Source organism: Neopsephotus bourkii, unplaced genomic scaffold (assembly GCF_033783945.1).
Source record: "Neopsephotus bourkii isolate Nb327-2 ecotype Australia unplaced genomic scaffold, CSIRO-AGI_Nbou_v1 NB_1373, whole genome shotgun sequence".
In the NCBI taxonomy this organism is placed as follows: Eukaryota; Metazoa; Chordata; class Aves; order Psittaciformes; family Psittacidae; genus Neopsephotus; species Neopsephotus bourkii.
This window is the reverse complement of record NW_026901852.1, coordinates 724048-746715: the sequence shown is the minus strand read 5'-3', so window position 1 is coordinate 746715 and position 22668 is coordinate 724048. Positions and strand designations below refer to the sequence as shown.

At 37.8% G+C, this 22668-nt stretch overlaps 1 protein-coding gene across 8 annotated transcripts in view; it reads right to left on the bottom strand.

Annotated features, from left to right (window-relative positions):
- NLGN1 (neuroligin 1) overlaps window positions 1-22668 on the bottom strand; it is a 424270-nt gene that overhangs the window by 5147 nt on the left and 396455 nt on the right. For 5 of the 8 annotated variants that reach the window (XM_061367066.1, XM_061367068.1, XM_061367065.1 and 2 more), the window contains 2 exons: window positions 5446-5658; window positions 69-858 (listed from right to left, as the gene is read on the bottom strand). In XM_061367066.1, the coding sequence (XP_061223050.1) occupies window positions 69-858; window positions 5446-5658 (1003 nt within the window). The remainder of the gene's footprint in view (window positions 1-68; window positions 859-5445; window positions 5659-22668) is intronic. The other 3 variants (XM_061367069.1, XM_061367071.1, XM_061367073.1) reach the window with 1 other exon arrangement.

Here is a 22668-nt window from a genome sequence, read left to right as displayed (position 1 = left end):
GTAACCAAGGGAAAGCACTGAGTCCTTATATCCTGAGTATACAAGACTATTCAGTATTTGGTACTCACCCAGTTTTTGCAAAGTTTGTCCAATATGTCATCACCACTGCACTTAGCATGACATCATTTTTGGAGAAATTACAAGGAAATAATTCAGTAGGACCAATCATGGGGATTCCTAGTACGTAAGGAACCTCATCTCCATGGGCTGCATCTGCCCATGCAGGTACCTGATCTGTCTGGCAATGATGGTAGAAGGCATAGAAATACGTAGGTGATCCAAAATTTGAGTGAAGATCTGCTGTAGCCACTGCTGGTGCAACCCACTGGTGATCAGTAAACAAAGCCAGCAGCGTTTTTCTTCTGGTCTCTGGATTGTGTCGATCTGCCCAGTCTGTGTACATAAATTTAATAGTTTCCCTCAATATATCTTTGCCTTCAGGGTATCCATATAAATTATCAACAAAATTAGAAACAGCAAAGTCAAAATCACTAGCCGATATGCCATCTTCGCTATCCACAATATTTTCAACAAATTTTAACCCTTCTCCTTGGTTAACTCCCAACATGATGTCATAATTGAGGAATTCTCCTTGTTCCATCAATATCTGAGGATCATCTGGTATCACATCGCCATCAATTACTGGTCCAAAGGCTATATGGTATCTTGCTGGTTGAATGTCCTGGTCGACAAGTTCTCTGTAAGGCTTCTTCTGTAGACATTCTACCAATTCTACAGTGTCTGACATGTTGCAACCAACTTTTGTAGCCAACATCCTGGCATATTTTGCAGGCTGAAAACTAACTGCCCAGCTGGAGAGAGCTGTTCCACTTTGAGCTATTGCTCTCTGAAACAGTCCTGTGGGGAGAAATATTTGAAAACTACTGAAGTGACCTTGAAACAGCTACATACTTGAAAGATTCAAAGGAGTCCTTTGAAACAACAGAGAACTTTACCAGAAGAGATAGTTGAATCTTAATAGACCTTAAATACACAAGATGGTGAGATCTGACTGTCATTGTACCTAAAGGTAATATATACAAAATAAATGCAGTATGTGCAGAAATTGAAGCAAATTATACCACCTCGATGTAGTCCAGCTGAGGACCAGATATTCAAAAGAAACTCAGGAAGAAAAAAAAGTGGCATTACCTTATGTAGGATAACACTATTAGCTTGAAAGAAATTGCAAAAGTTAAAGCAATTTATAGGTTGGAGGAAAAGCCAACATGTTTCTGAAATGGACTAAATTTCTGGGTATTGTCCAACCAGCAGCAATATGCGTGCATACAACTGGGTGCCGAATAAAGCCAATTACTGTTTCTTTTAGGATTCGGTTGGGATTAAGCTTGGTTTGAGAGGTACAGTGCTTTTGAATTGTGTATCATAGCAAAAGTTTATATTCTGGAGTAACAGATAAGAAGGTACTAGGCAGCTATTAAATTTATAAGTGTCTAAGTCAAGATGCTTTCTCATAAGGTTTTTTTTCGTAAAGGTTTACAGTCATCACACTTACATTAAAAGGGAAATTATATATTTTATACTACTTAGCTTTGTAATTCAGAGATTTAAACGTATGTTCAGATATTCATTTAGGGGAGAGAGCGCAAGTAAGATCTGGCACTGCCTATAAACTTGCAGCAAATCCCAGACTTCAATGCAATTAATTTGAATTTATGCTGATTTAACTAGCACTCTCGACCAAGAATTCTACTCACAGAAATAACAAAATATGTTTAAATTGACATTTCTCTCTCCCTGCTGGAAGCATTTTTGAGCATATCATGGATGAAGGCCTCACTCCCTTTTAGTCAGTGAATCAATCCGATTTTTTTGCTTTAAACATTAATGAAATCAAAACTCCACTCTTGTCCTGGCACTTCTTATGCTCCCTTTGTGTTGGGGCTTTGCCTTTTCCTGCTCCCTTTTTTGGAGAGTAATTCCAGTTCTTAAAGAGATATTTAACCTGAACCTTGCACAAAAGAATGCTCTCTAATGTCAGAAAATCAGACTATATTCAGGTAACTGTCATATTTCTCTCTTTTTTTTTTTTTGCTTTTGCATAGAACCCCATGCAGTTCATTTCAGTAGCACATCTTTTGCACTAATTACTGTAAAATATTTTATACTGAACCTTATCTCCCATAGTTCACTGTGGGTAACACAAAATGGTCTATAGCACAGGTAAGTTGTGCTGATTTAAGATACACGGGTCAAAATTTGGTTTTACTTATGCTGATAGGTACCTGGAGTAATTCCACTGACTTTGGTGTAGTTGCTTAGGGACTGGAAATGACATCTGGCCTCACTAACTTAATCTTGCTAAGAACGTATCTTCAGTCCAATGATTAATGAATAAATAGTTGGATGCTCCCACTAAAGGAACTGGGATTAAGGCAGTCATCTTACCTCCAACTTTTATTCCAGTAATGCAAAAGATAGTGTTTACTTTGATAAGTAACTTATTAATATTGATAAAAAACTTCCATAGCCTCTAAATGAAGTCAGAGACATGCCTTTACAGCTTCTACTGCAGCTCCACACCTCAGAAGTTAGTTGGAATCAGTTGCTGGCAGAAAACATTGTACAAGCTTCTGAGGATTTTTTAAATCATTATAGACTGTATTAGGTCCAAATCCAAAAGTCTTAAAATCAGATAGGTGTACTGAAATGAAATATGTAATCTCAAGCCTCTCCTTAAATTTGTGAGAAGTCATATCCAAGATATTATTTCCTTGCAAGCTATGGGTAAAAAAAAAAAAAAAAAAAGAACTTGAGCTATAAAGCAGGTAAAAATATAATTGCATGTTTATAAGGTCAGATACTGAGCTAGTATAAATCAGCTCAAAGTCAGTGGAATTATGCAGAGGATCCAGGCTTTGTAATAAACGTACCTAAATGACAAAACCAAATTTTCACAAAGATGTATTTCATGATACTTCATAATGTTTCTTTTTTGCATATTGTGTAAATCTATTTTTATTGCTTTATTAAATATCTCTGAACAAGGACAGAAAGTGTAAGCTACATATTAAGAAAATGCTGATATAAACACTATGGCTTACTAAGTGCTACATAAATGTTAAACGCTGGAATAAGTAAAAATGGTCAAGTCCTCTGGCCATAAAGTTATCGTAGGAAATGAAACTCAACATCCCTCCATCTGTTTAAGACTCCTTATGGAAATAGTCCTCCTCTCAAACCATTTGGTGAAAAATGAGCAATAGTATGAAAAATTATTTTAATTTTGTCACATAATTCTTTGCAGAAATTGGTACCACACAGGATGGCGAACTACATTTTTATCTGATAATATGTCTGATTATTACAGCTTATGGGCTTCAGACTGATGGGAAGATTTAAATGTTCAATGGACCATATTGCTTTTGACTTCTATTCAAAGCTTCACCAAAGTAAGTAATAATAATTTGCATATATTCATCCACATTTTCAGAGCACTTTCTGAAGATGGGTGCTTTTCTGCCCACTTGCAGATGGGCACTATGAACAGCACTATCTTGAAATAGGCTGAATGCTTCCTCTCAACTACCAAAAGATTCTTTCAAAAGGAAGTAAGGAAGCAAAGACAGCATCTGATTTTACAGCTTATAAAGAAACTGGTTAAAATGTGAAACAAAAGGGGTTTTTTTTGAAAATGCTAAGATATTTGAAAAGGTTTGAAACCTTGTAATAACTTTTCTTTTTTGAAGTTGACCAATTTTGATTTCAGTATCTTTTTTTCAATGACAGGTCTAACCACCCCAAAATGCAACATTACATGGGGTGTGGCACATTGTTCTGCTTAATACAAATTTCAGTAAAGCATGTTTTTGCTTTCTTATAGAAGAAAACCTCAGAACTTTACTTTCATAACTGGATTTTATGTATACATTCTTAAGTCCTCCCCAGTCTTTTCCTGAATCTTTTGATCTGCTATGTTGAAAGATTACTGCATTTTCCCAAACCAATTCTGCTCCTGGCAGAATTTGGCCATGTGTTAGAACATGACAGGGGAAAATCTGCTGATAAGAGGCAACATAAGACTGTCCAGATATTGTAAATTCACATTAATGTCCCGTTACATCAAGAAGATCGAGATTAAGATCAAGTGAGAATGGGGGGAGAATAAATCGGGCCTCCTCACTCAACCTTAAGCTAAATCCTCTATGACAAAAGTTATTTTTGTGATGAAAAAAGATGGTGCAGTGTGACCCTCAGATTACAGTATAATCAGGTAATGCTTACATCTTGTTCTTACAGGCCAGTTTATAAATATGTCCTATATAAGGGCAGGTAGTTATGGGAAACAGATTACATTAAAAATCAAATTGTGGAAATAGTCTAAAATTTAAACCAGAATCTATTTTCCACTAGATTTTTCTTGTAAAAGTTGTATTTTTCTGTAATTTAAGATAGTATAAAGGCCTGATCTAAAGAGTCTGTCACTTCTATTGACCTCAGCAGGGTCTGCGTCATGACGTTGGGTAAATGAAGCTCTTTTAAAGTCAGTAGAATTATTTTTTTTATGACTGGCCAATTAGTCCCCCATGGAGATACAGAAATATCAATTAGTGGGGGATTGCATGCACAGGGCACAGTGTGATGCCCTGGTAAAACTAAACAATACAGATAAAAATGTATGAAAACATTGAGACAAATGGAATATGATCAATAAGCAATAGCCATGCAAATGAGAGAAACTGTGTGGAACTGTGGTGCAAAAATCATAGGGAAAAAAGTGGATGCCTCAAACAGCATGTTTTTAATTCCCTGCTGTCTGCCTCAACTAGAGAGAAAAGCTGTTAGTTATGGAAAAAAACATGTAGGAGAAAATCCATTTGCAACTTGGATGCTTTGACAATTTTGGATCATGCATGCAAAACATTCAACCATTCTTTTATTAGATGACAGCAAGTGAAGTTCATGCGGTTTCAGACAAAAGATTTCTGAACTAGGTATTTGTTTCCTTCACTCAAAATAATAGTTTTAAGCATTTTAGCTGTTAGCCTGAGAAAAGAAGCTGTGTCATTTTCATTTTCTTTAAATTCTGCTCCTCATGACAAACTAAACATGCCTTTCATGACTGTCTAAATATAGATTACTTCATCTACAGTGATAATGACTGACTGGTTTTCCTAAAAGGACACCCTGATGTAGGACAGAAAAGAGACCAAAATGATGCACCAAGAAAATGCTGTTCAGGAGTCTGCTATAAAAGTGTTTCCACAAAGCTCCATAGGAAAAAGAAGAATGTGACCCAAAATTTAAACATGCATAGAAGAGCTGAGGGAGAAGACAGCTTGTACAGCCTTTAAAAAGTTTGCTTAATATTGAGCTGAACTCAGTAGTTCATAGGAACATAGAGGATATACAGAACATCACATAATACTAATGGTGATGGCATGCAGACACCAAAATTGTCAAAATTTGCAACCTGCATAATACCTTTGGTTGAATTGCTCCAACGGTTACCTTCAGAATAATGGGATAATGTCAACAGATTGACGCATGAACCGCCTGCACCAGATCCAAAAACAGTTATTCTTAATGGGTCACCACCAAAGAACCCAATATTTTCACTAGTCCATCGCAAAGCTTGTATTAGATCAAGGAGGCCATAATTTCCTTTTGCTGCTTGGTCCCCAGTGCTCAAAAATCCTGTGAACATAAATGAAAAAGGAAAGGGTTAGCAATTGCACTTCTGAGTAATCCTGTTGCAACCTTCTAAATAAGATTTCAAATATATATGCCATTAAATATTACACAACTACATAATTTTCCACATTCTTTGGACAATAATTTGCAATTTTTCACTCTTCCTGAAACAAATTATTTGGTATTCACACTTCTGGCCATGACATATATATGAATGTAAGAAAGATGAAGACACACCCCAGGTAAAATACTCCTCTAAGTCTTAACAGGTCACAACGTATTCCTCCCAAAGAATTCATTTTGATTGTACTAAGTTTAAGAGTAAAGGTTTAGTAAATAGATATGGTGCAGTCATTTAGCAAGTGATTTCGTCAACTGTGTATTGCACTTTTGTACTTAGAAGCAGCCATGAGCTTTGTGCTTGCCTGAGAGGCAAAACTTCTCTGTAAACTGTGTTAGGGTATGTCCCAGCAACACACTCTTTTCCTTTTTTCTCCCCCCAAAATGCAGCGTATGTCACCAAGATAAGCTGGGTTGAATGTGAGCAGCTCTCAGTTCCCTGAGCTCTGTCCCATAGTCATTAACCTGAGTTAATTGAATCTACATTAAATGGATAAAGACAATTTAAGCTGTTTCCATGACTCTCAACTTCAAAAGATAAGAGCTCAGGGGTAATCCAGAGAGGGCAAGAATAAGTCTGTTTTATTCATACTGAAAGAAAAACGGTGGAACTTGTCATGTGCAGGAACAACTATTTTATACTTCCAGCAGTACCCTTGTAGTATTGCTCTTACTTTTGTCATTAGAGCCTACTGACTCTAAAAGGTGGACAATAAAACCTTTGAAGAAAATCTCTGTTGATAAAAGACATTGCTTTGCTTTTTTTGCTTTTGGATAGCAGTTGTCGACATTTCCAATTTTTCTCAGCTTAATAAACAAATGTTTAAATAACACCAGCATTATGAAGTAGCCCAGCACCTCCATACGTGTATCAAACCGATTTAATGCTCACTAAATTGACAGTGCAACCACTTTTCAGAACATACTTTGTAGAGAAATGCAACCATTACAACAATTATTTCCACATTAATTAGATATTAGTGGGTCTTCTAGTCTCATCAAAGTTCTACTGATTTAACTCTCTTGAGTGCAGCCAGCCTCCCCAAAAGAAGCTTACAGTAGTTTTTCAGACAAATGGCTCTCAAAGGAGTCCTACTCTTTTGTTACGATAATAAAAGCAGCTTCTGAGACATTTCTAAAGACAGACACGTGCATATTCATATATAAAGTAAGGATTTAACAAGAATACAGATTTGGTGTGTGTGTGTGTGTACCTATATTCATGCATATCATGAACGTGTAATTTGCTATTTTATTAATATGTTGATTTGACTTCTAATGGCAAGCTTACATTTGGTATTCTCTTGTATGTATAGACATTTATACTAGCAGACCTTTGCTTAAACTGCAGTGAAAGCTAACCGGCCTTGCTGCCTCCATAGTTGAGCTGTGCTCTGTTTAGGGCAAGCAGCTTTGTTTGTGTAGGTCAATCCTGAGTTTTGTTACCATGGAGAGGGAACAGGAAAGTGGCATAAGGTGCCAGGCCAGCAATTCTCCCACTTCCAGACCTAATGGACCAAGTCTAATGGGCATAGTTCATTCACTGTAGCCATAAAAAACGTTACCCTGATACTAGACTTTAAAATAACTGCTATTCTACAACTAAAACAAGCCACATTTACTACTTAACTGCATAAAAAAAGCAAAGTAGCATCACTACCATAGAAGAAAATACCAGTTTTATATTCATGGAAAACCCAGAAAAGAAATAAAAAATATAATTATTTGAGTCTCATTTTATTATTAGAGCTCATCACTGAATTGACCTTATTATAATGTTATTTTACTCTGCTTCACTCTACTTTATTTTCTTCTGTGTAGCCAGTGACTGGTGTGAATGTCTGTGTGAAAGGATGGTCCCAGTATAATCCTTCCTACACAGAAGCATTTGTTCCTGTGTTCACACTCCAGCAAAATGCTGTTTCCCATAAATAATTTTAAGGACACAGAGAGATAGGTCTTTTAATCACAAATTAATGAAAGCTTCCTAACCATTCTCACTGTCTTTGTCAGTCTGCTTGAAGTTAAGATATGGTACCAGTGACTGTAACAAAATTAAAGTGTAGGAATTTATAGGAAATACAGGATCCTGTGGCTGTACATGCTGGGAAAGTCTTTCCCTTTGTTTGCATAAGTGGAAAATCAGTGACAAATCAGGTCATTGTAATAAGCACATAAGAGACTGCACTTATTTAAGGGATTAGAAGAATGATTGACACTGGTGGTCCTGGAAACACAGGCAGAAATGAGATGAAAGCAGTACAGCAGTTAACCAAACTTTCCCCTAGACTTGTTTTGCTTTTTTCCCCTTTCCCTGGCTTGCAGATTCCCTGAGCTTGAGCAGGATCTGCTCTCTGCAGAGCTACAATGTTGGTTCAAAAAGATCCTGTAGATTTCTCAAAGTGACTCTAAGGGGTTTATTAGGAAAAGAGATGTTAGGGTTATAGTTGAGACATAGTGATTGCCTGAATCGCTATTGGGAGAACTGGCTACCCTGGATTTGGTGAAGGCTGAGGTTCTGAATGACTTCTTTGCCTCAGTCTTCACTGGCAAAGGCTCTGACCACACCACCCAAGACTTGGAAGACAGACGCAGGGACTGTGAGAATGAAGACCTTGGGCCCACTGTAGGAGAGGAATTGGTTTGAGACCATCTTAAAAATCTGAATGTGCACAAGTCCATGGGTCCTGATGAAATCCATCTGCGGGTCCTGAAGGAGCTGGCAAATGAAGTTGCTAAGCTGCTGGCCATCATATTTGAAAAATCATGGCATCAGGTGAAGTTCCTGACGACTGGAAAAGGGAAATATAACCCCCATTTTCAAGAAGGGGAAAATGAATGACCCAGGGAATTACAGACCAGTCAGTCTCACCTCTGTGCCTGGCAAAATCTTGAAGCAGATTTTCCTGGAAGGCATGCTAAGGCACATGAAAAACAACAAGGTGCGTGGTGACAGCCAGCATGGCTTCACTAAGGGGAAATCCTGCCTGACCAATTTGGTGGCCTTCTATGATGGGGCTACAGAACTGATGGGCAAGGGTAGAGCAGTTGATGTCATCTACCTGGACTTGTGCAAAGCGTTCGACACTGTCCCACACAACATCCTTGTCTCTAAATTGGAGAAACATCAATTTGATTGGTGGACCACTCAGTGGATAAAGAACTGGCTGGATGACTGCATGCAAAGAGTTGTGGTCAATGTCCGTCTAGAGACCAGTAACGAGTGGTGTCCCTCAGTGATCGGTGTTGGGACTGGTCTTGTTCATCTTCGTCGCTGACATGGACAGTGGGACCGAGTGCGCCCTCAACAAGTTTGCTGATGACACCAAGCTGTGCGGTTCGGTTGATATGCTGGAGGGAAGGAATGCCATCCAGAGGGACCTTGACACGCTTGTGAGGTGGGCTGATGCCAACCTTATGAAGTTTAACCATGACAAGTGCAAGGTTCTACACCTGGGTCAGAGCAATCCCAGGCACAGCTACAGGTTTGGCAGAGAAGAGATTCAGAGCAGCCCTGCAGAGCAGGACTTGGGGGTGTTGGTCGTTGAGAAAATGAACATGAGCTGGCTTCAGTGTGTGCTTGCAGCCCAGAAAGCCAACCATATCCTGGGCTGCATCAAAAGCAGTGTGACCAGCAGGTCGAAGGAGGTGATCCTGCCCCTTTACTCTGCACTCGTGAGAACTCACTTGGAGTACTGTGTACAGTTCTGGTGTCCTCAACATGAAAAGGACATGGAACTGTTGGAACAAGCCAGGAAGAGGGCCACAAGGATGATCAGGAGACTGGAACACCTCCTGTATGAAGATAGGCTGAGAAAGTTGGGGCTGTTCAGCCTGGAGAAGAGAAGGCTGCGTGGAGACCTCATAGCAGCCTTCCAGTATCTGAAGGGGGCTATAGGGATGCTGGGGATGGACTCTTCATGAGGGACTGTAATGAAAGGACAATAGGTAACGTGTTAAAACTTAGACAGGGGAAGTTTAGATTGGATATAAGGAAGAAGTTCTTTACTGTAAGGGTGGCGAGGCACTGGAATGAGTTGTCCAGGGAGGTTGTGAATGCTCCATCCCTAATGGTGTTCAAGGCCAGGTTGGATGAAGCCTTGGGTGACATGGTTTAATGTGAGGTGTACCTGCCCATGGCAGGGGGGTTGGAACTAGATGATCTAAAGGTCCTTTCCAACCCTAACTATTCTATGATTCTATGAAGGAAAAAATAAATGCTAACACAAACTTTCTGAGAAAGTTGTTTTCCTTACTCTGTATAACACACAGATAAGTGGGAAGCAAGTGAGCCTTTGCCTGGAAAAGTAACATTAGAATTACAGGTAAAGACTTAGGACAATCCCCTGCTGAGGAATGAGCTCACATCGAGCCCCAGCACTTGATGGGGAAATCTGAAATCCTTGGTAACCTATAAATATATTCCTGCAAGAATCTTAAAGAATCGTTGTGAAAAGGTTCTTAAAAAGAGAGCAAAAGAGGAAATGTCTCCTGGTGCTAACAGCAGACATCAGGAACCTTGTATTCAGTACAGGAAATGTGACAGAAGGGGGAGCTTTCAGTTTATTTATAAAAAAAAAAAAAAAAAAGAATGTATTAGTAATATTCTTCTCATTCATCTATATTAGACAAATTATGACTTGTGTCCAGACCAACAGCTCCGATGCTAAAGAAATATCTCACGCCTCCTCAGCAAGAACCACGTTGGCTAACTTCCATATCTACACAAGATAGATGATGATTGATGTTGACTTTCATGACATGAAACATTTCTATCTCATTTTTCAGAACCATAAGAAGCCTGTTAATATCACCACCTGTTCATGCCTTTTTTCTTCCATGCAGTAATATCAGCATGGCTTAGTAGCACTCATAATGTCATGAAATCAGACTGATAAAATAGATGAGGTTTTTATTTTCAGTTTGTGGGTTTGTTGTTTTGTTGGTTTTTTTTGGGGAGTGCCTCGATACAGATAAACTCATCTAACCAAACACCTATAGAGAAATACTTTAGCACACAGCAGCATACCTACTCTGTAGGTCTGTGGGTGCAAGTACTTATTCCTATTCATCACTTGGATAAAAGAGAGACTGCAACAACATGTTTTGTCTTTATCACAAGAGGAGTTTTCAGTATGCAATTAATATAGATTCCATATACTACTATGCATTTCTGTGACTCTATCTAGATATTAAGCTAGCAATTTTGAGCCACAGAGGGGAATCTGCTGTTGCTGAAAAGGGCCAGTGCATCTGAAAGACTGTCTGTTTTTAAACTGTATCAAGTAGTCTATTAAAATAAATTATCTTTTTCTGCAATTGCTGTCTTCTTATTATCCTTGGATTGTCATCTGACCAAGAACGCTGCTGTCATATGCCATCACCTTTTCCTCATGAAAAAAAGTGAAGCAAATTGTTTATTTTATTTAGTCCAAAAAACATTTTGAAAAAAAGAAAGCTTATTTTTGCATTATTCTCAAAATAGGTAAGATTGAGTTAATTTTGTTCCATAATTAAGTCCTTCTACTGTAACTATTCCAATCATCAGCTGAATAATTGCTATTTTATAATTCTGAATGGAGAGGTTATCTCTTACTTTTATCTCCTCCAAAGAAGCAGACTCTAATAGAATTATGGAAGTGAGGATGTTGTCTTTTGTGAGTTTAGGAAAGAAATTTATTAAGCTCATTTGGACCATTTCTCTGTTACATATCTGTTAGTAAAATAGGCAGCGTTTGCCACAGCCAAGCCCTGTATTTTGAGTTAAGGTAAATTTTAATGCCTTATAGGTTTATCTGCCTGGGTAATGATTTCTGCTTGCCGTTCAGACAAATCTTTTTTTTTTTTTTTTCTAATATGATTCCAGCATTTTTAAAGAGCAAATAGGATAGCAGAGTTGTGAAACTTTAAATATTTAAAAAAAAACCCACCTTCATAGATTGAATTATTTTAAGCTCTGGCGTTATTTAAGCATTCAAATTCATGCAGAGGAGAAGGCCAAGACAGAACTTTTCCTAATGTAATGGACTGACACAACTTGGTGAGGCAGTAAAAGACCAGGTGCAGGTTAGTTACTATGAAAGTGCCATTTCACATCACAGAAAACCAAACCTTCCCTCTGAGGAGTTCTGTCCGTCTAAGTGTTTCATAACCCAGCAGCCATTGTGGCTCGATGAAAGTAAGGGGCAGAATGTCTTGTTCAAAAAAATAAAAATATCTGCCTGCGAGAAAAATACAAAGCAAGAAATGCTACCCTAAAAATAAACCACAAGAACTTATAAAAACTGGTCTGATGTGCCTAAAAGGTTTTTTCAAAGAGCTGTGCTACTGAAAGCAGTAACACTTAAGGCTTTAATACTACCCACCTGTTCAGGCATGTGTTATAATAATTTAGCTATGTTTCCAGTTACAATTCCCTATGTAGTCAAATGTGATTTTTTACTTTGTTAAAAGCAAATGTTAAATTGTACAAGTATAAATGCATCAATGCATAGTGGAAGAATGCAAGACATGTTTTGAGGGAAGAATTTCTATTCCTTCTGGATTACTAGTTCCTTGGTTAGGACGTTAGTTTGACACCCTCCATTAATACTGAATGGTAATTGTCACATACAGAAAATTTCAGTTGCCCTTTAAACTATACCTACTCATTTAGAAATGTGAGCAAGATAAGCAAATTTTAAGCAATATGGTTAAAATTAAAGAGCACATTTATTTTCATCTTAGACATTTCTCTTGAATTCACATTGGCTAATAATCTGAATGAATTACGTGGGCAACAGCGCTGTGAACATTAATGTATATGTGATATTCATGAAGCAGAGGATACTGCTCCTTACTTTCCTGACCAGCACATCCTAATATTAATAGCATATTTTAGTAATAGATAAGGGGTAAGGTGAATAAAAGGACTAGGAACTCCCATAAGGAAGATATAGGAGAATATAAACTATTCACTGCAAGTAAAGTATTCCTTTCTAGACATCTGAAATATATCTCTGCTCAAGAATCAGATAAATCAAGTCTTCTGAAAGTGCTGCTCAATAAGGATTTTTGTACCAAACTCATTTGGTATACAAAAAGAGTAACTGCAACATTAGCAAAGTACTCATCTGTTACTGTAACTTTCTGCCACACACATATTAATGATTTCAGAAACACAAAATTTTAGCATAGATGAAATCCATGAGATTTGAAAAGTATCATGCTACATAATTATGCACTCTTTCCTGGCTGTTTAAGATTACAGTATCGTATAATCGTAAATTGTTTATGTTGGAAAAGATCCGTAAGATTATAGAGTCCAACCATTAACACAGTACTGCCAAGTTGAGCACTAAACCCTGTTCCTAAGTGCCGTATCTGTGTGTCTTTTAAATGCCTGCAGGGATGGTGACCCCACCACCTCCCTGAGCAGCCTGGTCCAATGTCTGATAACCCTTTCAGGACAGGAATATTTCCTAATATTCAATCTAAACCTCCCCTGGCACAACTTGAGGCCATTTCCTTTTGTCCTATTGCTTGTTACCAACCAAATCGACACCCACCTGTCTCAATCCTCCTTTCAGATAGCTATAAAGGGTGATAAGGTCTCCCCTGAGCTTCCTTTTCTCCAGTCTAAACAACCATGGTTCCCTCAGCTGCTCCTCATAAGACTTGTGCTCCAGACCCTTCACCAGCTTCATTGCCCTTCTTTGGACACACTCCAGCACCTCGATTTCTTTCTTGTAGTGACCAAAACTGACCACAGTATTCAATGTACAGCCCCACCAGTGCTGAGTACAGGGGGATAATCATAGATGATCACATATAGAAGGCAAATCAATGTGTCTGAATCTTTGCAGGTGTACTTTTAAAAAATTAGAAAACAAATGTTGTGTTGCAAAATACTTGTTAACAGATGCACATTGTCAGGGTGGACAGTGCTCTGCGCAACCTGATCTAGTTGAACATGTCCCTGCTCTCTGCAGGGGGTTTGGACTAGCTAACCTTTAAAGGTTCTTTCCAGCCCAAACCATTCTATGAGTCTGTGATTCTACATATTATACGGATATATTTGCAAACAATCCAGTTTTCACATCATAAGGTTAAGTGACTGGTCACATTAATTGTTAAAAAAATGTATACTTTCTGATGCCAGTCCATAAACTTGATAAAATAAAGTTCTAAAATAAGGACAAGTATCTTCCATGCAAATAGCCTAAACTGAATTTTTCAGCTCACAGCTCTGTCTTGGGATGTGTTAGGCTTGTGTTTCTGCAGTGATCAAGTTGTGACTATCAAAAGACCTGAATGTGTCATGTAACAGTGGCCCTGTTGAGGGCCAGGAAGAGTTCTGATATAAGGCCAGTTTAATTGCAAATGTTCTGGAGCTGTGGTTTGTTTTTTGTCTAAGATCCTTGTAGAACGAAAATCCATCCATTCAGTATAGCTAGACTATATGGCTGACTTAATAAGAACACCTCAGGAACGGAAAAGTTTTCTTGTGCATAGTTGTTCCCACTATTCACATAACCTCAGTCACTTGGAAAAACTTAGGAAACAGCTCAACTACTTAACTGTCTTAATTAAGCTGTGTTACTGTAAGAACAGTAGCTCAAGGTTAAGTGTATGAACAACAAATTGTGCTGCAAGTAATACGAAACAGCTACAGTAATTCATTAACTGCTAAAACTCTAAAGTGGTGCATCTGTGAAGTAGAATTGCTTAAAAATATCAACAGTACCAACTCTACTGACCAATGCTATTGCCCTACAAGTTAGCCTTTGGAAATTCCCATCCATTTAACCAAAGCAAACAATTTACAGAATTGACTCAGTAAATGTAAGAACTTGTAACTATATCCTTTGGAATTCTGAAAGTATATATGGAGAAAAGCTCTGATGTGCTTCTTCAGCATTGCTATTTCACTGTTGGAATTTTTAACATTCTTCCCAGAATACCAAGTCCCTCTAATTAACATTATTGAAGTTGCTGGAACCTACAAAAAGGCTGGCCTTTCTTTGTGGCTTTTTGAAACACTGGGAGTTTTCACTTTGCATTTTCTTGGTTTCTTCTCCTGTGAGAGGACAAACTGGCACAGCAAGTTACAGAAGTCCCTTGCAGCTGTTTCAGTCTGGCATCTGCCACTTGCAAGTGCTGATGTGTTACAGAAAACTTATAATATACAGGAGGACTGCAAAAGAGCATTAGTGCAAGAGAAAAAGTGCTCACACCAGAGCACTTAATTCCATTGTCAAAGATGTACTAGCACAACTTCACTGGGTGCAATGAAGCCCAGAGCAGGCTAACCCAGAGTTTTGTTCCAAAACACAGTTTCCCTTTCACAGGCTATATCAAAGCTCTTTAAATGACAAAAAAAAAAAAAAGTCCGGATTAAGCCAGTTTTTTTTTCTATCCTGGAAAGACTATCCTCAACCATTACAGAAGGAAGATGCTTAGATCTGCTGTAACATTCTTGGCAAGTATCCCATAGGCTGAAAAAGGCTGAGATTATAATTTCTAGCATTCTCTGAGGCTGTGAGGATGACTGACTCTGCCTTTAAAGTTTCGGTAAAGAAATGATAGAAGTTTGAGTGTGCTTTCAAAATCTTTAGCTGCCTGTCCACTACGTGGCCAATGGTTATTTTCCATTCTGCCTTGTCTGTTATGTCAGGAAAGTTATGAGAAGTCTCTAAAATTCTGGGTATTTTCTATATGTGAGACATTGAATCACTCCCCGTGACTATCCCATGCTTGCACAAGGGGTCAGGCTTTGGGGCAGACCCACACAGTGAAGCAAGTCAATGTTTGTAAAGCACCTTGCTGGGCATTTTCTCTGCCTGCAGCACAGCACGGCACAGTGTTGTTTTGCTCCAGCTCTCCTGACCCATATGTTAAGTGTGAGCAGTTAGTGGGTCACAGCTCCTGCAGTGTGTGGCAGGTTGTCAGACGCAGGACAATGACAAGAATACAAAAAGTCAGCTGTTTGTTACAGAACTGTCAGATGCAGAGACAAGATTCACAGAAGCAATTCTCTAAGCTCCGACAGTAGAATTGGCATCAAGGTGGGAAGTGTAAACTGATCCTTTGCTCTGCAGGCAGTTATTGCAGCCAGTGTTTTGGCTTCAATGCCAGAAAAAAAGGGGTTTTAGGTCCCCTCTGCTTGTTAGACCCCTACTCAAAGTACAACACAGCTGCTCCCAAATGGTTACCCTCTACTAGACCAGGTTGCTCAAAGTTCCATCCAACTTGGCCTTGAACACTTCGAGGGGTGGGGCAGCCACAACTTCTCTGGCCAACCTGTTCCGGTGCCTCACCATCCTCACAGTAAAGAATCTTTTCCTTATATCTAATCTAAACCTATCCTCTTTCAGCATAAAGCCATTTCCCCTTGTCTTATTTCCACACATCCTTATAAAAAGTTTCTCTCCAGATTTCTTGTAATCTACCCCTTTAGATACCAGTAGGCTGCTATAAGGTCTTTGCAGACATACTTTGAAAGAATTACATAAGGAATAAGGCTACTTCACTAGCAGTGACCTTTAATACTGATTTCTGGATATGCTGCAAAAGGAGGAGGCTAGTCTAGTATCAGAAATACAGCTGCAGGAACTAATTTTACAGGATTTTAAGTAATATGCGCTGACACATATCAGAAAGTAGAAGTATGCCTTAAGAATTCATGAATGGCATTTGGCACAGGTGGACACAAAAGACAGTTGGAGTATGTTTGATTTGATTGTCTCTTTTTCTTCTTTAAAAGCACAGGGTAAAAAAAGATGGAGTTTGCTACAGAAAAGAGCAGGTACCTTTGAATATTTTATTTTTTGAAAAAATCAGCAATTCTACATCAACAAAGCATATGTGCCCTCCACAAGGTAAAAACCACAGTTACTAGTACACTGCTCAGTCATGTTCTAGGGCAATAGAACTGTCAGTTTGAAGTATTTTTAATTTGTATACAAACTTTCCACAGGAAATTAACAAGGCTCTATTACTAACACAGTAGCATTGCTTTTATGAACCACCATCTCTGAGTAACACAAATATAAATAAAATCAATAGTCTCTAAAAGACCGCATAGGTAAAACCAAATCTTATTGTTTTATAAAATGCAGAATAATAAAAATCAAACCCACAGTGATCCTTCCAAATATACTCAGCCAAAACCCAAATGATATGGACTACATGAGAGAACAGAGAAGTCCTTAGCCAAAGCCATAACTTGACTTTCCTACTTGGCAGAAGAAAGTGATGCCCTGAGGGAGAGATTCTTGTCTTCACCAGGACTGAGTGCACAGCTGTTTCAGAACGACATACTTCAAGCAGTGCAATATGCAAAAATTAAGCAGCCCATAGCGCATTGTGTCAAGTATCTGTCCTTCATTGTGGTCTTTCAGCATTCTCATTTTCAGTAGGAAGATCAGAAACAAGGCATCAAGATATGCTAGTCTTTTATGCGATAAGCCATAACGTTTAACTTTGGATAATACAATTAAAGACAGCAGCTACAAACCTGGAAAACATTATAGTGGAGAGCTAACAAATATCAATGTTCTTAATGTGCAAGACTTTAAAAGTCAAAATTGACCCAATAAAAAAGTCTGCTTTCCATTTTCCTTCAAGATTTGGGTAAAATGAGCTCATTATCTCAAGACAGCCCAGAAGATCTCTCTACCCAATATATTTGAGAATTTTTCGCTATATCATGAGCAGTGTAATAATGCAGCTACTTAGAACTACATATAGTCCAGATTCAGCTTTCAAAAGCATCTTTTAGGTAATACATTTAAATTGACCTGGAAATCATCTTTGCTGCATAATGATCACCCTGGTTGTATATTAGTATGTATTTTCAGTAATACCACTCGGTTTATCAGAATTTTGAATATATATGTGGATGAGAGAAAGGATGGGTTTATGTCACTAGAAGGGAAAGTATACATTTTAGAAATACACACTCCCCCACACCCCCCCAATGAGTATGAGTTCCATTGACCGGGACAGAACCCTAATTTTTGATACTTCTTCACAGTGTTAAGATTTGCAATGAGGGTCCAATCAATGCTAATTCTATGAGCTGATGAAAGGAAAGTCTGAAATCTTCATTAAAACCATATATGCAAATAACTAGTTAGAAGCCTAGCAGCTATTTGAAAGTGCAATCTTTCAATCAGAACGCAGAAATTATGGTGCTAATTTACTGTGAACTCAAATCTTCTTATTTGAAAATAAATAGAAAAGATTAACCGTTGGACCAATTTACCAAGAACTGTATTCAATATGTCATCACTTGCATTTTTAAATCAGAACTGGATACTTTCTAAAAATATGTCACCGTTAGGATAAGATTTATTTCAGGAAAGTTTTATGATCAGTATAATACAGGTAGAGATGATACCAGATAATCACAAAAATGCCTCTTTGCTTTTGAATGTGTGAGTTGAACAACATATGAGACATCAATCATCAAGATTTGACTTCTGTAGCCTGATCAGTGCAGAGACCCTTTAAACATACTTGAAATTTAAATAAGCTTTGAGAAAGCCTGAGAAAGAAAACTTCTCTATCCTGCTGCTTTCTCTTTTCCTTCGCCTTTCCTTGTCCCTTCTCTTTATCTAAGACCTTAAATCTTATTTAATCAGTATCAACATTACTCTTTGAGTTCTGCTATTCACGTGAATTTATATGTGTCCACTATGCTCTTTGAAATACACTTGGGGGCACACAATAAATTTATCATTTGACAAGTCCTCCTGAGTACCTGGTAATATTTTTACCCCTGTGATAACAATCTGCCATGCTCTCTACAGATGCTACGTGGTTGACCAGCTCCTTGATCTATCTGTGATATCACATCCCCATCTGTTTTCTTGCTGTGATAAAATATGCAATGGTAGCAAAGCAGTTAGAAAGTTGACATTCTGCTCCGTCTCTTTAAAAAACTAGAGGCATACTTGTCTTACTGAAGACATTGTATTTGTGGCTATCTTAGCCTACATGTAAAAACGACTTCTGGTAAGAGAAAGTAAGTAGAAAAAACAGCAACACAGTTTCAGTTTGAATTGCAAAGTGAGGCATGTTGGAGGACACCGTAACACCACCACAACTGTAGCACATCAGGTTTTATATATATATATATATATATATATATATATATATATATATATCACAGCTTGAAATTGCCATTTTGTGTTTATGAAGACAGAGATACTGATTCTATTCTTATTCAGAGAAAAGGACTTGTCCAACAGTGAGAAAGCTAAGAAATATAGCAGGTTTTCAACTTACACTTGTGGACCTCTAAAACTCTGTGGACTACTTCTCAGAGGCCAAAGATCACTAAGAAAAGCAAACCAATTAACAGCACACACAAACATACTTTATGACCATCTGAGCCACTAAGGAAAACTTGGAGAGGTCTGTAATAAAAATATGCTGCAAAAAAACATATTCGTATACAGGCTTGTGCTAGCAAGATTCTTACACTGTTTTTAATGCTATTAACTGAACACCAGAAACATACATCAAGAGCATATATGCCTCAACAGAGGCATTAAATCTAATTTCCTGGTAAATATCTAAGAGTTATGGTAAAATGTGAACTAAGAATTAAACTGCATCACCATATGCCTCTTACTTTCATACATGGCATCCTGCCTCTCCTAGCACAATTCTTGCTTTCTGCTGTCTCTGAAATTTCCTGTTCCATAGGAGGAGATGCTTTATCTCTTCACAATGATTTTACTGCACTGCAACACACATTTTTTTCTCTTAAATGCACAGAGCTGATGCACAAATGGGATGAGGGTTGCTGTCACGAAGATGGTACCTGCCATTTACAAAAAAAAAAGGAAAAAAAAAGGTGGCTATTAAACTATTCCTCCCCAGCACAATCCTGAGGGATTTGGCCACTGCTGACTGTACAGCTGTTAAACAAAACAGTAGGACATAAAAGATACTTATTCGTATCTAGATCATACACACAGCTCCTGTGTATTTCTTCAGGGCAGTCTTAAAAAACACCTGGTCATATGCATATCCCCTATCTTTTCTAGCAACAATTTAAATAAATACAAGATGTCAAAGAATTGTCCTTAGTCCAAGGAAAAGGCAGGGAAAAAAGCCTCAAATCCACCCTAACTTACTTCAGGCTAGAATTACTGTAGCTCCATCTATTGCAATTTCACATTGATGCACTTCAATTAAGGCATAATAAGAGTGCAAAGTAATTTATTCTTATAGATTAGATGTCATCTGCAAAAAATCACCAATTAACTCAAAGTAGCCTTTTGGTCTACCAGAAGAACAAACCTAGTACTCTGCTTTTCAGTTAGCACCTGGATACCACATAAGCAAATCTGAAATATCTTTATTAAAAGGTATTAGTAAGTAATAGTTTATACATGCGAGCACATGCAGACACATGCTATCAGCTTCACTAAATGAAGTTTCATTCACTAATTAAGTCCCAAAACAAAAATGCTTGGACTGTTGCCAGTAATGGTCTCAGTTTATTCAGTTGCTTAAAGACAACTTTCTAACTTTATTTTGTTGCAATGAAAAAATTCTGTCAAAGATTGTCTTATGCAGTCTCAACTAAATGCAGAGCTCTAGTTTTCTTTAAGATGTTAGATCCTTTCACTCCACTCTGTAATATCAAATACATTAACACTATACCATCTGAAAATAAGCATAGATCCATCTACAAATGCACCAGGCTCATTGCTCTTCTAAAGCTAATTATTTCCAGTGAAATCAAGAAAACTTACCAGTTTAAACCAATCAAGGGTGTGATTCCAGGCCCTTAATCTTTAGAGATATATGAAAGCATGACATTAGTCAGCGCACTCATAGATACTGCATCAAATACATGGCATTAACAAAGTGGCTAAACTAAGTGATAGTTAATGGGTAGCAGAAAATGATGGATGTTTCAGGTAATTAATTATGCAAGATGACTGGAAGCTGAAATGAGATTCTGGAAGTCTTTGAGAGAAAAATGTGTCTACATATGCCATCCAGCTTCCAATAATTGAGATTGCTCTAATTTAAAAATTCCTGCAACAGATACAGTGAAAGAAAACCAGAGTCCAGCTGAGGTAAATATATTGTTAAAGATGCTAACTTTGCATTGACTGTCCCTATATTCAGCCCACAGCAGAAAGCCAGGTATTCGACATTTCCTAGCTGGGCAATATCATGTAACATCCTCATCTAGCATGGCTAGTTTCTCCTTTTTGCCATAAGAATACAGAAACCTGGGAAGTAGCAAAGTGAGGAGAATAAAACCAACAAAATCTACATTATTTCATGTTTCTGTCCTGTATTTTAAAATCTAACACTTTTTCTGAAAGCTATTTTAAAATTATAAAGTAACACTTTGATACAATCCAATTACACGGTCTTGAGTATGAGGATTCTTTTAGGGGGAGGATAATATTCAGTTACATTTGGATGAAATTAGGTGTCTTGAACCTTACAAAACCCATGTACAGCCAAACTGAGAGAAGGAACATGAGTCAGAGGTCACATGGAACAAATTCTCAGCCCTGAGCAAGAATTGAATTTATACAAAATGGTCACGTCTAACAAAACAGTGCTCAGAAGAGGACAGGAATGTCAAGCACTTCTATAAGGCAGCTAAGAAACGTTATGAGAGAGAGGCTTGCTCAGAGACATCAGTTCTCTATTTTGATGTTACAATTCTTATAGCTTACTACAAAGTGAACTAATATGCACAGTATTCACACAGTAAGTAAAATGCTCTAATTTGTTGTTAACGCTTATCCAAATAGTACAGGTTTTAAAGGCACCTGCTTAGCCTCACATGAGTTGGAAAATCTGATCTTTGCCAATTTTCCCCAAAACAGATGGTGCATGAATTAAACTGTGTAGACCCTTTTAAGCTTCCATTTTCACTAGATCCCTTTTGGGATAACTATTGTTCATTTCTAAGAGCTCTATTCTCCTGCACTTCTCTTAAATAACTGAAAACAGCCTCCTTAATTGTATAGGAAGATACACTCAATAGGAGGTATCTCTCCTTCAAGAGATTATGTTACATATGCAAATCTTGTCACTTAAACCTAGTATTTGTTGCACGGCCAGTAGAATGACATCTGTGTTATTTACAAAGGGGAAATGTTTAATGCAGTCCAGGGAATATTATTACCTATGAAAAACAAATAAAGCCAGGACTATGCCACTAAACCTCTTTCATGTACTTCACTTGAAGGCAGGAGATATCAATTCACAGGACTAAAGACTACCTTATCTGAAAATGAAGATCACAGACAGTAAGCATTAACAGGTGATTTTTGCTGTTGTTTAGTATTGTATATTGAAGATTTTTTTCAAGCACATGCCCGCCTTTAAAATACCAGTGTGGATACTCTTTTCACATAATGTATAATGTAAGCTGGGTGCTAACTGATTAAAAAGATTAAGTTTTAATAGATTTTGCTCAACAGACTCCAAATCTCAAGCAACACAGAATCAGAATAGTTAGGGTTGGAAAGGACCTTAAGATCATCTAGTTCCAACCCCCCTGCCATGGGCAGGGTCACCTCACCCTCGACCATGTCGCCCAAGGCCTTATCCAACCTCCCCTTGCATACTGCCAGGGATGGAGATTCACCACTTCTTTGGGCAACCCATTCCAGTGCTTCACCACCCTCACAGTAAAGAACAACTTCCTTATACCTAACCTGAACTTCCCCTGTTTAAGTTTAAACCCATTACATCTTGTCCTATCACTACATTCCTGATGAAGAGTCCCTCTCCAGTATCCTTATAACATCCTGACACAGTTATTTAATGTAAAGCACATCCACTGATTGCAGCAGATTGCATTCTTGGTATGCTTGAGATTTGTAAGAAAATGTATTTATACTGAACATTAAGTCTGCT